We start from the raw sequence: 12,476 nt of genomic DNA on the forward strand, positions 1-12,476 counted from the left end.
AAAATATTGAATTCCGACCTCCTACAGAATTCGTTTACATTGGCTAAATTTTTGCAATGTATTTTTATAGGAAAACCTTTCGCTACTCCAAAATATATATATATACATATACATACATATATGCATGCAACGTTTGTGTAAATAAAAATTTGTTTTAGCTGCTGTGGAAGGTATGTATGTATGTAGGTTCGCATATGTGTGTGTGAGTGAATTGCATCTATAAATTGTTACTGCATAAATAGGCATTTTTGTATGTACATATAAGATTCACTAAATGCATTTAAAATGTACGTATGTACGTTTGTATCATCAGCCACTAAACGCTTTGCAGCTGCTAAAATAGCCCTATTTGTGCATTTATAAAATGCGGTCGTTTCATATTTCCAACAAATTTTGCGGTGATTTGCGGTATACCTAGTTATTCCTATTGCTACTTTCTATAGGTGTGTATATGTATGTTTATTTCCTATGTTTATGTATGTATGTATACACATACTTAGGTTTTGGAATGTTTATGTTTACTGCTTTGTAGTTTGTATGTTTTCCTTTACGTTTGAAGCGCACGCGCGTGCCCGCCTACATATGCCTGAGGCGGCAGCGACAGCGTTGACGCTTAATCACTATTTTTATCCTGAATGTGTTTCATTTTTAAATTTTCCTTCATTTACTCTTATAAAGTTTTACCCTCCAAACTTATGTATGCACGTTAATCCTACATTTCCCTTTAACTTAATACTTTTGCGCGCCTGCTCAACCATTTGGATCGACATTTGGGCGTCGATGCGCGCTACTAAAAGCTACACTAAACGTGCTGCTACTGCTACTGCTGGGCACAGACGCTGCGGCTGCGGCTGCGGCAGTGGCTGGCGCTGCCGCTGTGAGCTGTGGTGTATTTGTGCACCATGGATTGGCGGATGTCGCAGTGACAGTCGCACTGGTCGATGCAGCAATCGATCCGAAGGCAGGAACTATGGAATTGTGTCCGCGGCTTGGCGCTGCTGAACTGCGTGGCTTCTGCTCCGCAGACGATTTCGTCAGCTTCACAGCATTGCCGCGTTTCGGCTGAGTGGCAGGACTAATTAGCGACGAAGAAGTATTCTTTTGAGGGGCGGGCGCATGCATGGTGGCAGTAGTTGTTGCTAGCGTGGCTGGTTGCTGATAAATGAAACGACATAAGTGGTGTTTTCCCTGTGAAATATTAGTAAAGTAACTTAGCACTCACCTGTTCGGAAATAGTGTCCCTTGTAGTTCGTGTAGCACACGCTGGCGCTGAGCAATCGTCTACGGCTCTCGCCGTTGCTGCTGCCTTGAAACCATTAGTTAATGCCAACGCCACGGCTGCTTCGCTAGTTGGCGTCAGTGTTGCTGCCACCTCCTCGTCCGCGAGCAAACAAATCACATCATTCGATTTGGAATGTTTAGAGTAATTTGCATGGAACTGTTTCTTACTGCTATTGCTACTACTACGACTACTGTTAGGACCGCCGGCACCGCTGCCGACACCACTACCACCGCAACTGCTGCTGCTGAGGCTTCCGCTCCGCTGTTGACCAGCTACGCCAAGCGTCAGTGTTGTAGGTGGCGTTGAAATAAACGGCAGCGTATTTGGCGGTACGATATAACCGCTCGCACCGCCTACGCTGCACGCGCCACCGCTGTTGGCATAATTACCTGAGGAACTATGTTTGCGCAGCGCTGTTGCCACTGTGTTGGGCGGCGTCTGCTTAAAGGGTATGAAAAATGGTTGCGCTCCATCTTGTGGCGGCTTCTCTGGTGTTGAGTTGCATAAAGGCATCTGCGACACATTCGCTCGACCTTCCAGCTCATTTTCGTTCGGCGCGCCACTGACATTCGGCTCCATTTCGACGGTAAGTTGCCGTCGTATGATTTTGCCATTACCGTTGCCATTTGGCAGCTGCGTAGTCTGGTACTCTTTTGCGCGAGTGGCATTTAAATCCAAATAGCCCCCGCTTTTCGGTATCAGCGTTTGCATTTCATGGCAATCTTGTTGAAAAGTGCTGCCGCTTAAGCCACCTGCGCTTTCGCTGGGTATGCTTGGATTATTCAAATTGCCAAAATTCATATCTGATGGCGAACTTAGATGTGTGGGACCCTGCGTCCGCGCCTTATAACGACGTCGTTGAAAAACGATCAGCAATGCAAATATGATCACACAGGCAACAGAAAGCAACGAACCGATTATGATGCCACTGTAAACTTCCGATTCGCTGGAAGGGCATTCAATTTCGAGCGAATGGTGGCTAATGCTGCGCAAATCGATAAAAATTGGAGCACCGACGCCGGTTTCACCTACAACGCGTACAGTTACATTGATTTTCGCCGTCTCGGAGATGTTAGGAAACTGTTGAAGAAAATATATTAGCTTAGAATATATATGATTTCATTTGCAGCTCATATTCTGCTTACCTTAAAGGAACACGAAGTACAGTCTAAAACATTCACCTCGTGCGTCACATTGCCCAACGTCCATAAAATGTTGTAGTGATGGATCTTCCCATTGGGCTGCAGGGGCGGATCCCAAAGAAGCTTTAAGCCATTGTGCCGTATAATTCGTTGATTGCTGATGGTGCCCGGTGCTATGGAAATTATTTAATTTATTACTTTGTGCCCAAACTCAAAAGAATAAAGTATTGTATCTCCGGAACTTACGATCAGGCAATGTCTGCTTATCCACTTGCCCATAGAACGTTTGCGTTTCACAGCTAAAGAAATTCACACGATAACGTTCCGATGGCTTGAGACCTCGTATCTCTACTTGCGAATTAGTTATTGGCAATTGATCGCATTTCGGCTCCTCTTTACGTATAATGGGGAATTGTATCTGCCAATGACACACGTGAACGCAAGATTCATTGAAACCCTCGCGGAAATGAAAGGTGAGCACTCGTGACTCTACAATACTTAAGCGAAATGGTGTATTGGCTAGCTCGTTAGTATCGTTCTCGACCTAGTTGGAATTAGAGTAAAGAAAGATATGAATTAAAATTCTTTAAAGAGAAACACGATTCTAATAGTTAATTAAAAGGTTGCGATTTTACTGCCACATTCAAAGATTATATTTTTTCCAAATCGTGTATTTACTATAAATAATTTGCCCTTGCATAAATTATATGTGTACGTACCTACATAAGTACATATATACTTTTTAGTCCGATACATTTGGATATATTTTCAAAATTTTTGCGTATACTTTAAGGGATTACGAATAGTCAGAATTCCCAAAATACTGAGTAATGATGCCCTCCATAAAGCAACTGTTTGGATTTCATCAAGTTGGCTTCAAGTCTGGAAAATTTTCCAAATATCAAATTTTCACAGTGCGTCAAATCCTGCACAAGATCGTTAAATTGATTCACTTCACATTTTCGTTGACTTAAAGCCGGTTTTGATGCTATAAAGGAAGCTTCTACGATGCTATGTCTAAATTTGGTATCACCGCAAAACTTAAACTGCCAAGTGACGTTGAGAATAATCTTCAGCTCATCCAAATTAGGAAAAACCTCTCACGCCATTTGAGACCAAGCGAGGTTTTAGACCAGACAACTCACTCTCTTGCGATTTTTTTTATCTGATTCTGGAAAGCGTAATACGGGCTGCCCATTTGAATTGCAGTGCCATCATATACATAGAACATATGATGATATTGACATCGTCGGCCTCAACACCAGGGCCGTCAATGCAGCCTTCTTCAGTTAAGAGAAGGAGGCAGAAGGTTGGTTTGGCGGCGAACGGCATAATGCTAAGTATTTCATAGAAACGCACAAATAGTTTCAGGTATTGGGACATAAATCACTATTGGCAGCTACATCTTTGCCTACCTAAGATCCAGCATTAAACACTGACATAAGACTAGCGGTCAAGCTAAGAATAATGCATCCCAGCCGGCTACTTTGAACTCATCTCTCTCATCCTTTCCGACTTTTGGGCACAGAAACACGGACGATTAGAAGACTTAAAAGGCATTCGGGAGTACCATTTTACGCAAGATCTAGGCGCTGTTTGCTTGACGAACTATATGCGCTTTATAATGGCATGGACATAGATAAATAAGTAAAAATATATGTGAACGCATGGATGATGATGACCGGTAAAAATATTCTTAGACTCCATACCCCATAAAGCCCTGTATGCAGCTTTCAAGAAAACGGTCAAGAAAAAATTGCCATTATTTCGCGTGTGTGTCCAAGGAATTTCGACATTTTTGATACCTCACAGCCTGTTGCCTCACTCTTTCTTCAAGAAATAATGGAACGGGCATATATTTCTGTTGCAAGCCTGGGTTGCCTTGTGCTCTTTTTACACAAAAAACTTTAGAAAACCGTAGTAGAAAGCGTAGTAAATTTCTTAAGAACTGCGTACTGCCTTAAGGATTTTTGCTTTTCTTGAGAGCTGCATACAGGCCTTTAGCAGCATAGAATGTTACTCATACGCCACGTACACCTGAGTAACACTGAGTAACAGGTATTTGTAGATGTGGAAGGATTTTATGGTTTAAAAATTTGTTCAAAATGACGGTCGAAATCGTGGTTTATAACTTTCCGTATTTGTGTATAGTTTTTATTAGAGCAACAGAAGCCAAATCACCAATTTTTAGAATTTTTGTCTGGCAGTCTATCTATCTGCCTGTATGTTTGTACGCACATCACTTGAAAACTAATACATGGAATTGAATGCAGTTTTCACTGTATTGCTAGAGATCTAACTTAAAATATAGAAAGAAAACAATTTGAGTGTTGCCACCTGTTTGAAAACTACAGTTTAAGTAAATGGATGAGAAAAGTAAATATTACAGTAAAGAAAGAAGTTTAACAAAGCTTAAAGCCGAAAATATTTTTGCGGAGGTGGCCACATGTTTGAAAATTTAATTCAATTTAATTGATAAGATAAATAAAATACTGCAATATGGGTATCAAACTGAAGAGGTTTAGGAAAGTTTACTGCCGAAAATATTTTGAGGATGGTCGCCACCTGTCTGAATCGAGCTCTCGAAACGCACAGTTATCGAAAATTATCTAAACTAGTCGATTTATTGAATTTTGTTGTTAACTTAATTTAGCCAATTTTTAGACTTAGTCAAGAATGAGCTGATCAAACGTAAGCTAATTTTTGGCTTAGCCTAAATTGAGTTAGAGAAACCAGCCCTTAGTGTTTTTGAATTTCAACGAATTATCGGTATGTATGTATTAAATTTTCGAAATTTATCGACAAACAGGAATGTAACGGATAAATTCCAAGTCCCACCAAAGACTTTCAACGAAATAAATAATTGTAGTCACGTTTTAGTTCCGCTAAAAAATTTTGAACCTTATAAGCTGAACGACATGCTAAGTTAGAAAACCTGTCTAAGGCTCTTAAAAAAATAANAAGACTTTCAACGAAATAAATAATTGTAGTCACGTTTTAGTTCCGCTAAAAAATTTTGAACCTTATAAGCTGAACGACATGCTAAGTTAGAAAACCAGTCTAAGGCTCTTAAAAAAATTAAAAAAAAACGGTCAGCAGTAACTGGCACTCGTAGTAATAAAAATATCACAGTATATTCTGTATTTATCAAGTGAGATGTTTGTGTATTCAAGTATTTTAATTGATACTAAACTAAACTAAATTTAAAAAGGACGTGTTCTACAAAACATCATCCCATGTAAACGGAGTCGGCAAATTTTGGCTATTCAACTCTGCATTCAACTTTGGATTCAACGAGCCGCCTGTACGCTTTTAGAGTACAGGCTCAGTACATGAGAACAAACCAACCACAGTTTATTCACAGTGGATTTAGCCAGTGCCTATGACTTTGTGCGCTTCATCAGAGCTACGAAGTGGCTCCATTTCTAGGGTAAGCGGAGGGACATATGGAGTCTCTAATACGGCATCACAACGGGCCCATGGTGGCCTAAACATGCCATTTTCCTGAGGGATAAGGGAAGCCGAGATAACCTAACCACAGTTTATCAATATTGCACTTACATTGGGACTATGAAGGATGGAATAACAAAAGGCTATTTATTTTGCTACCAATGTATGCACATATGTATGTATGTAGCGCATACTAAGGCGCATTCATATAAGGTGGTGTCACCAGAGGAGCTGATTGTGCCGATTGTCAAAACGATTTGTTTATTGTACATTTTTTGTGTTGTTATTGTAATCGTGCGTATAATTTGTTATTGTAGTTTTTTTTTTGTTTTTGTGCTGCCTCTATCGACTTGCTTGAATTCGCCTTGACGTGTGCGATATGCACTTCAGATTTCTTGTGACTTACCGTCTTCCATTGTACATAGCGAAAGTCTTGCCTGAGATGTTCATTTTCACGCGTAATAATCAGTACGCGCAATTTCATGCGTTGAAAATTTGGTAACAACACTCCCGTCACATTCGCTCGAACAACTAAGCTAAATAATTCCTCCTCCAACTCCACGTGACTATTGTTGTCAATATACTGCGCCTGAGCGCCTCTCAACACCGCGCGCATCTCTGCCTCGTTGAGCGCGCTGATATCACAAAGTTTCTGAGCGACATCCTGCGGCGTTAGATCCACATGTTGTGTGGTGCCGCGTAGCCTTTGGTTAAGCAGCTGCTTGGGATGTGGTTGCGTGTAATTAGAGGATAACTGTATTATAAAATACTTCTTGCCCTCCAGTTCGGGTTGCGACCAAGTGACAAAAGTGTCATTGCCCATGTGAACCAAATGTAAAAGTACTGCAATAAAAAGTGAGAATTGGAAATTAAGCAAAGCAAGAGGAGAAGGTATGCAAATTTGTTTAAATAATGGCAAATGACTCACATCCTTGAGTGCAGCATGTCACCGGTGGGCTGCGTAATGAGCTGAGTATTGTTTGTTGCTGCGGCTTATTGGCCAAACGTATCTCCGAGGTTGGTACAAGTACGCGGGTAATCAGCTCAAATGGACGGTAAACAGGTAGGTGGCTCGAAATGACCAAATGTGAGGTATGATTGAGTTTCATGGGGGCAAATGGAGAAATCCAGCGATGTGGATTATTCTGCACAATGTGCACAATGAAGAGCGACTGCGAGAGAATAAGAGAAATTAATAAACAATGCAAATTCGTAATGAAAATTTTGCACTTAATGTTTACCTCAAAAAAGTTGCTCTCAAAAGTCACATTGATCGTATTAAAGCTGAGCGCATAGCAGCGTATATTCTGCAGTGGATTTTTTAGTAACAACTCGTCGCCTTTGTTGCGAAAACGCAACTCTCCCGCGCTGTAAACCTCCCCGGCGAGATTGCGTGCAAAGCATTGATAAATGCCTGCTTCAATCGGATCGAAGGAGTGTATATGTAATTCGTTGCCAATGATGTAGCGTGTATAGGAACTGTTGAGAGGAACCCCGTTGTGATACCAGCTGATCACCGGCCGGGGATTGCCGGTGGCGCTGCAACGAAACTGCAACGAAGCGGTAATCAAAGTTTCGTACGAGACGAGCGGTTCGACGATCACCGGTGGGGAGGTAACGATCACATGAAAAGTCTGCGATAGAAAGAGAAAGCGTTTTAGTTTAACGAACTCTTTTTTTGTTAAAAATACAAATATCTAAACTCCATTTCTACTCAAAAATTGTTTGCGTCTATCCTCAAAGAGTACATCGGACTAGAGATGGGCGCGGGATATTGGACCCGCGGAACTCATGGTACTAATTTCTAAATAGCCGGAATGGTTTAAAAAAATCCGGAAGGTTTTAAAAAAATTAGTGGGCGGAATTAAAATTCTGTCGCGACACTCCCGATTAAGTCCACGACTTCTGAAAAGAATACAGAATAACCTGAAGATGCAGATCTTTCAATACGACGTAAATGCGTAGAGTACTTGAGAAAATGATGTACATAAATATGTATCCAATAAGGTGATTTATTGACTAGGGTTCTTCAATCGATCTTCCAGCGATATCTATAGGCGTTTCTTGAACCTTGATTTTTCGGATATCAAATACACCGGATCTTTTTTTTATCGCACAAGTCGGTTTTTTTTCATTTCATACCAATCTTGACCTCTCAATAAAAGTTTTGATTTTTCCGAAGTTTTCAAGGCATTTTTTAGGTTAAAGGAAACACCTATGTAAATAGTTTTTAAATTATACATACACTAGCCCAATAAACTGCTTGGGCTTGGTTAACAATTCGAAAATGATTGGAAAACTAATCTAGGTTAGTTAAGGTTAGTAGTCGATTCGAGAACCAGGCCATTTTCCAGCAAAACGGAACCTTCGTTATCCAATGAATTTTCCCTTCGTTATGAATTCGAAATCCTGCCCATTATCGAATTGAAATTTTAATGAGAGAGAGTGATTGTCTTATATTTCCATGGGCATAGCCAGATAGGGGTACGGGCAGGGGGGCACCCCCTNTTCGAGAACCAGGCCATTTTCCAGCAAAACGGAACCTTCGTTATCCAATGAATTTTCCCTTCGTTATGAATTCGAAATCCTGCCCATTATCGAATTGAAATTTTAATGAGAGAGAGTGATTGTCTTATATTTCCATGGGCATAGCCAGATAGGGGTACGGGCAGGGGGGCACCCCCTCTAACTTTCAAATTTTTGCCTAGATATTCAAAAATAGTACCACGAAATGCTTGCTTGATAATTTCGGCCCCCCTAAATTTCAAGGTTTTTCCTATATATATACTGTATAACAAATTATACTCCCAACGCTATCTAAATAATTAGTAAATTGATTTGAAAAGTAGATATGTGGATCATCCGGTTCTGTATCAAGTTATTATCTCTAACTTCAAAGCACTTCCATTTTAAAAGGGTAAAAACCTGGCTGCAGTCGACAATGAGCAAAAATTGATTGAACGGAAACTACAAATAAATTTATAGCTCAATTGTTTACTACTTTGTCTTTAGGTTTGTGGCTTTTCTAAGCGTACAACGAAAGTTTTGTGTCACAGAACCAATCTGAGATTATTGATAAAACTATAGACCGGTTGGGTGAACAGCCAAGACGTTTACTTCTTAAGTGTGACAAAACAAAATCAAGTAATATATTTAGCATAAATAAATATACCAGCCTAAAAAATCTGTATCAATACGACCTCATATTTATACGAATTTAAAAAAAATCATCAGGGTTTAGTTGAGATATTCGTTTTTGGCCACTATGTTTTGTACATTTCCCAGTACTGCAAATCTTTTGACTGCCATTCACCTGGGAGTGGCCAGAAGTGATTCGTGTGCTTACGGTTCAAATCGCAGCTAACTACGTCCGGATATTTATATCCATGAATACTCTGGGTAGCGACCGAACGCTAGTTTGGGAGCGAGGTAAAGTGGGAGGGCGTAACACCCCGCGTGCGCTGGGGATTAATCGGGATGGTGCCTCTGCCCGGCTGGTTGAAGTCCTAGGGAAAATAAAGGCTGACATCAGCTCCATCCACGAAATGCGATGGACGGGGCGAGGAAGGTAAGCATGAGCCTTGCGACGTCTACTACAGTTGCCACGTAAAGGAGTGCAATTCGGTGTTGGATTTGTGGTGGGAGAGAGACCGGCGTTCACTCAAGTGGACGAAAGTCTTGCCACAATCCGCACCAAAGCGAGATTCTTCAACATCTCATACACATGTGCCAATGCCCCGATGGAAGAGAAGGACGAGGCATCCAAGGTTCTCTTAGCTTAGAGCGTACATATTAGCGCTGCCCCCGACACGTATAAAAATCGTGATTGGCCACTTAAATGCCAAGGTGGGCAACGAAGGGATCTTTGGTGCCAGTGTCGAAAAAATCAGCCTCCATATAGAAACGGCGGGCTGAGGATGATCCACTTCGCCGGGGCCCGAAGCTTGGCAGTATGTATTACTGGGTTCTAGCATAAAAACATCCATCAAGCTATTCTCATTTTCGTTGTTGGTGTTTCCGACAGGGTAGGAGTGTGATGTATTGTGGAACGATTTTCCGTCGTCCCTTGTCAAATTTGGTTTGGAGACAAACCGGTTTCGGCGTTGTTCCATCTTCAGTGTCATTTTTCGTTCTCTCAAGCTACATGGATGTCTCCACATCGAAAAACGGGAAACCAAATCGAGCATGTTGTGATAGACGGAAGGCATGCTTCCATGTTTTAGATGTACATACGTACACTCCGAGGGCCAAACATCGACGCGAACTACTATATTGATGCATCCAATATACGGCCCAACCTCGGAGATGCAAAAAAAGGGACCCCAACAATACAGGGAAAGTTCAACGTCGAAAAGCTGCAATCAAAACAGACGGCCAATGGATTCGGCGCTCGACCCTCACACCTGCTGTGAGAGAGCACTCTTCAACAAACCGACTTGCGCGAGCAGTGGAACCACATTTCCCGCTCATTACCGGTACGATGAGGAGTGTGAGAAAATGCTTGAATTGCTGGCCGAGGCATAGGTTGCAAGGTCTTATCGAATGTATTGTCTACCATAGACCAGGTATTCACAGTACGCCGAATCTTGGAAAAGACCCGCGAGAAAGGGATCCGCACTCACCACCTATTTGTCGACTTTAAAGCTGCTTTCGACAGCACTAAAAGGAGTTACCTATATGCCGCTCTGTCTGAATTTGGTATCCCCTCAAAACTCATACGCTTGTGAAAAATGACGTTGAGTAATACCACCAGCTCTGCTCTGTTGCCTTTCGCCACCAGACGGGGTTTCAGACAGGGCGGCTCTCTTTCATGTGACTTCTTTAATCTGATGTTGGAGAAGATAATAAGATCTTCAGAACTGAACCGCTTAGGAACAATTTACTACAAGAGCGTACAATTGCTGGCTTATGCCGATGACACTGACATCATCGGTAAGAAAAACCGCGAAGTCTGTCCTGACTTTTCCAAGTTGGACAAGGAAGCAAAGCGAATGGGTCTGGTGGTAAACGACTACAAGACGAAGTATTTCCTGTCATCAAACAAACAATCAGCACATTCGCGCCTGGCACCCACGTCACTTTTGACAGTTATAATTTCGAGAAAGTAGAGAATTTTGTTTTCTTGGGAACCAGCATTAACACCGATAATAATGTCAGCATGGAAATCCAACGCAGAATCGCTCTTGCCAACAAGTGCTGCTTTGGACTGAGTAGGCAATTCAGGAGTAAAGTCCTCTCTCGACGTACGAAAACCACACTATAAATCACTCATCATGCCCGTGCTGGTATGTGGCGTATTAAAATAAAATACAGCGGCTCAACTGGCTTGACAATGTCGTTCGAATGGACACCGACGCCCCAGCTCTGAAAGTATTCTGGCTTCACTTGGCATTTCTAATAGGCGTCAGTTGGTCAAAATCGCTTTGGCGGTTACAGCGCCAAAAAGGAAGAAGAGGAAGAGAATAGATCTATAACCTTATCAGTCACACAGTGTTATAATCCCGACGAAATCCTTGACGTTGGTACCGGGAGGGGAACGGTACATGACGGTAGGAATTTTAGTTTGGGTTAAAGTCTCACACGGACGAGGTTAGGCTTTCGATGCTTCCTCCTCGTAAAATACACATTCTCAGTAAAAAGTTAACAATTTAAATCGACGAATAGTTTTATATCAACTTTTGTGAAATTCTGTTTATTTGTTTTTTGTACAACATATGTACCTTTATTGGTTACAATAATTTTAAGCTATAATAGAAAATTTTTTATTACATAAGTAAGTTATTGGTTTTGAATTTTTTATTTTGTACTAATTTTCGAACGTTCGCCAAAATGTTTAGGGTTTTCATAGTTCGGGACCTAAAAATTAAATGTCCGGATAGGCGCCATCGGGATTGAATATTTAGTCCCATGCCCATCTCAACATACATCGGCCATTTCCTACATTTCCTACAAAGGGATACTTTACTTGGCTTGTTGCTACAAATTACAGAAAAATACTACTTCAGCTTTTACAGGCCGGTAAATATAGGATTTGCTAACATTTCCAGCACATAAATAGATAGTAATATCAAATATTAAAATTTTCGAATTAATACACTTTTTTAGTTGTAATTTTTACCTGATTACTTCTTCCCGTAACGCAAGAGTAGTAACCTTGATGTGCCTCCTGGCTAGCTTGTTCTATGCTGTATGCATTGCTGTGGTTGCTGATCTTCAGTGGCGCGGCATTCAATGTTGTACGATACCACCACTCGATCGGTTGTCCATCAATTTGTTCATAGCAACGTAGCTCACAGTTGGCGCCTGTTGCTACATACTGCGTTGTATTTTGTAGACTGGGTAAAAGCTCATTGCGGCTTGTTGTTGTAGGATCCTCGTGGACATTTAAGGCCCACATAAATTGTCGATGAATCTTTGAGGCAAATTGATTTTGCGCCCCGCATCTGAGGGACGAAATCAATATGAAAGAGAAATAAAATTGAATTCAACTTATTAGACTTGACTGAGAGATTTTCATGAAGGTATAACTTAGGAAAAAACAAACACTATTATTCCTTAACTTTTTCATGTGAATTTATACTTTAAAAGACTTTGATAACAAA

The 12,476-nt window shown here is 41.1% G+C and overlaps 1 protein-coding gene and 1 long non-coding RNA gene across 18 annotated transcripts in view; one reads left to right on the forward strand and one right to left on the reverse strand.

Annotated features, from left to right (window-relative positions):
- Positions 1 to 438: 438 nt before the first annotated feature.
- plum (IgSF transmembrane protein plum) overlaps positions 439 to 12,476 on the reverse strand; it is a 135,014-nt gene continuing 122,976 nt past the window's right edge. For all 17 annotated transcript variants that reach the window (XM_017614033.1, XM_017614031.1, XM_017614025.1 and 14 more), the window contains 8 exons: positions 11,993 to 12,317; positions 7,116 to 7,508; positions 6,803 to 7,046; positions 6,281 to 6,717; positions 2,671 to 2,968; positions 2,428 to 2,597; positions 1,223 to 2,362; positions 439 to 1,155 (listed from right to left, as the gene is read on the reverse strand). In XM_017614033.1, coding sequence (XP_017469522.1) covers positions 751 to 1,155; positions 1,223 to 2,362; positions 2,428 to 2,597; positions 2,671 to 2,968; positions 6,281 to 6,717; positions 6,803 to 7,046; positions 7,116 to 7,508; positions 11,993 to 12,317 — 3,412 coding nt within the window. In that variant the 3' untranslated portion in view covers positions 439 to 750. The remainder of the gene's footprint in view (positions 1,156 to 1,222; positions 2,363 to 2,427; positions 2,598 to 2,670; positions 2,969 to 6,280; positions 6,718 to 6,802; positions 7,047 to 7,115; positions 7,509 to 11,992; positions 12,318 to 12,476) is intronic.
- Positions 2,976 to 4,630, forward strand: LOC108361415 (uncharacterized). The gene is made up of 3 exons (XR_001847293.1): positions 2,976 to 3,632; positions 3,731 to 3,733; positions 4,437 to 4,630. It is a non-coding gene; the product is annotated as an uncharacterized LOC108361415 (long non-coding RNA).

Source organism: Rhagoletis zephyria, unplaced genomic scaffold, assembly GCF_001687245.7.
Source record: "Rhagoletis zephyria isolate East Lansing unplaced genomic scaffold, Rhagoletis_zephyria_1.1 Rzeph_scaffold_00760, whole genome shotgun sequence".
Lineage (NCBI taxonomy): Eukaryota > Metazoa > Arthropoda > Insecta > Diptera > Tephritidae > Rhagoletis > Rhagoletis zephyria.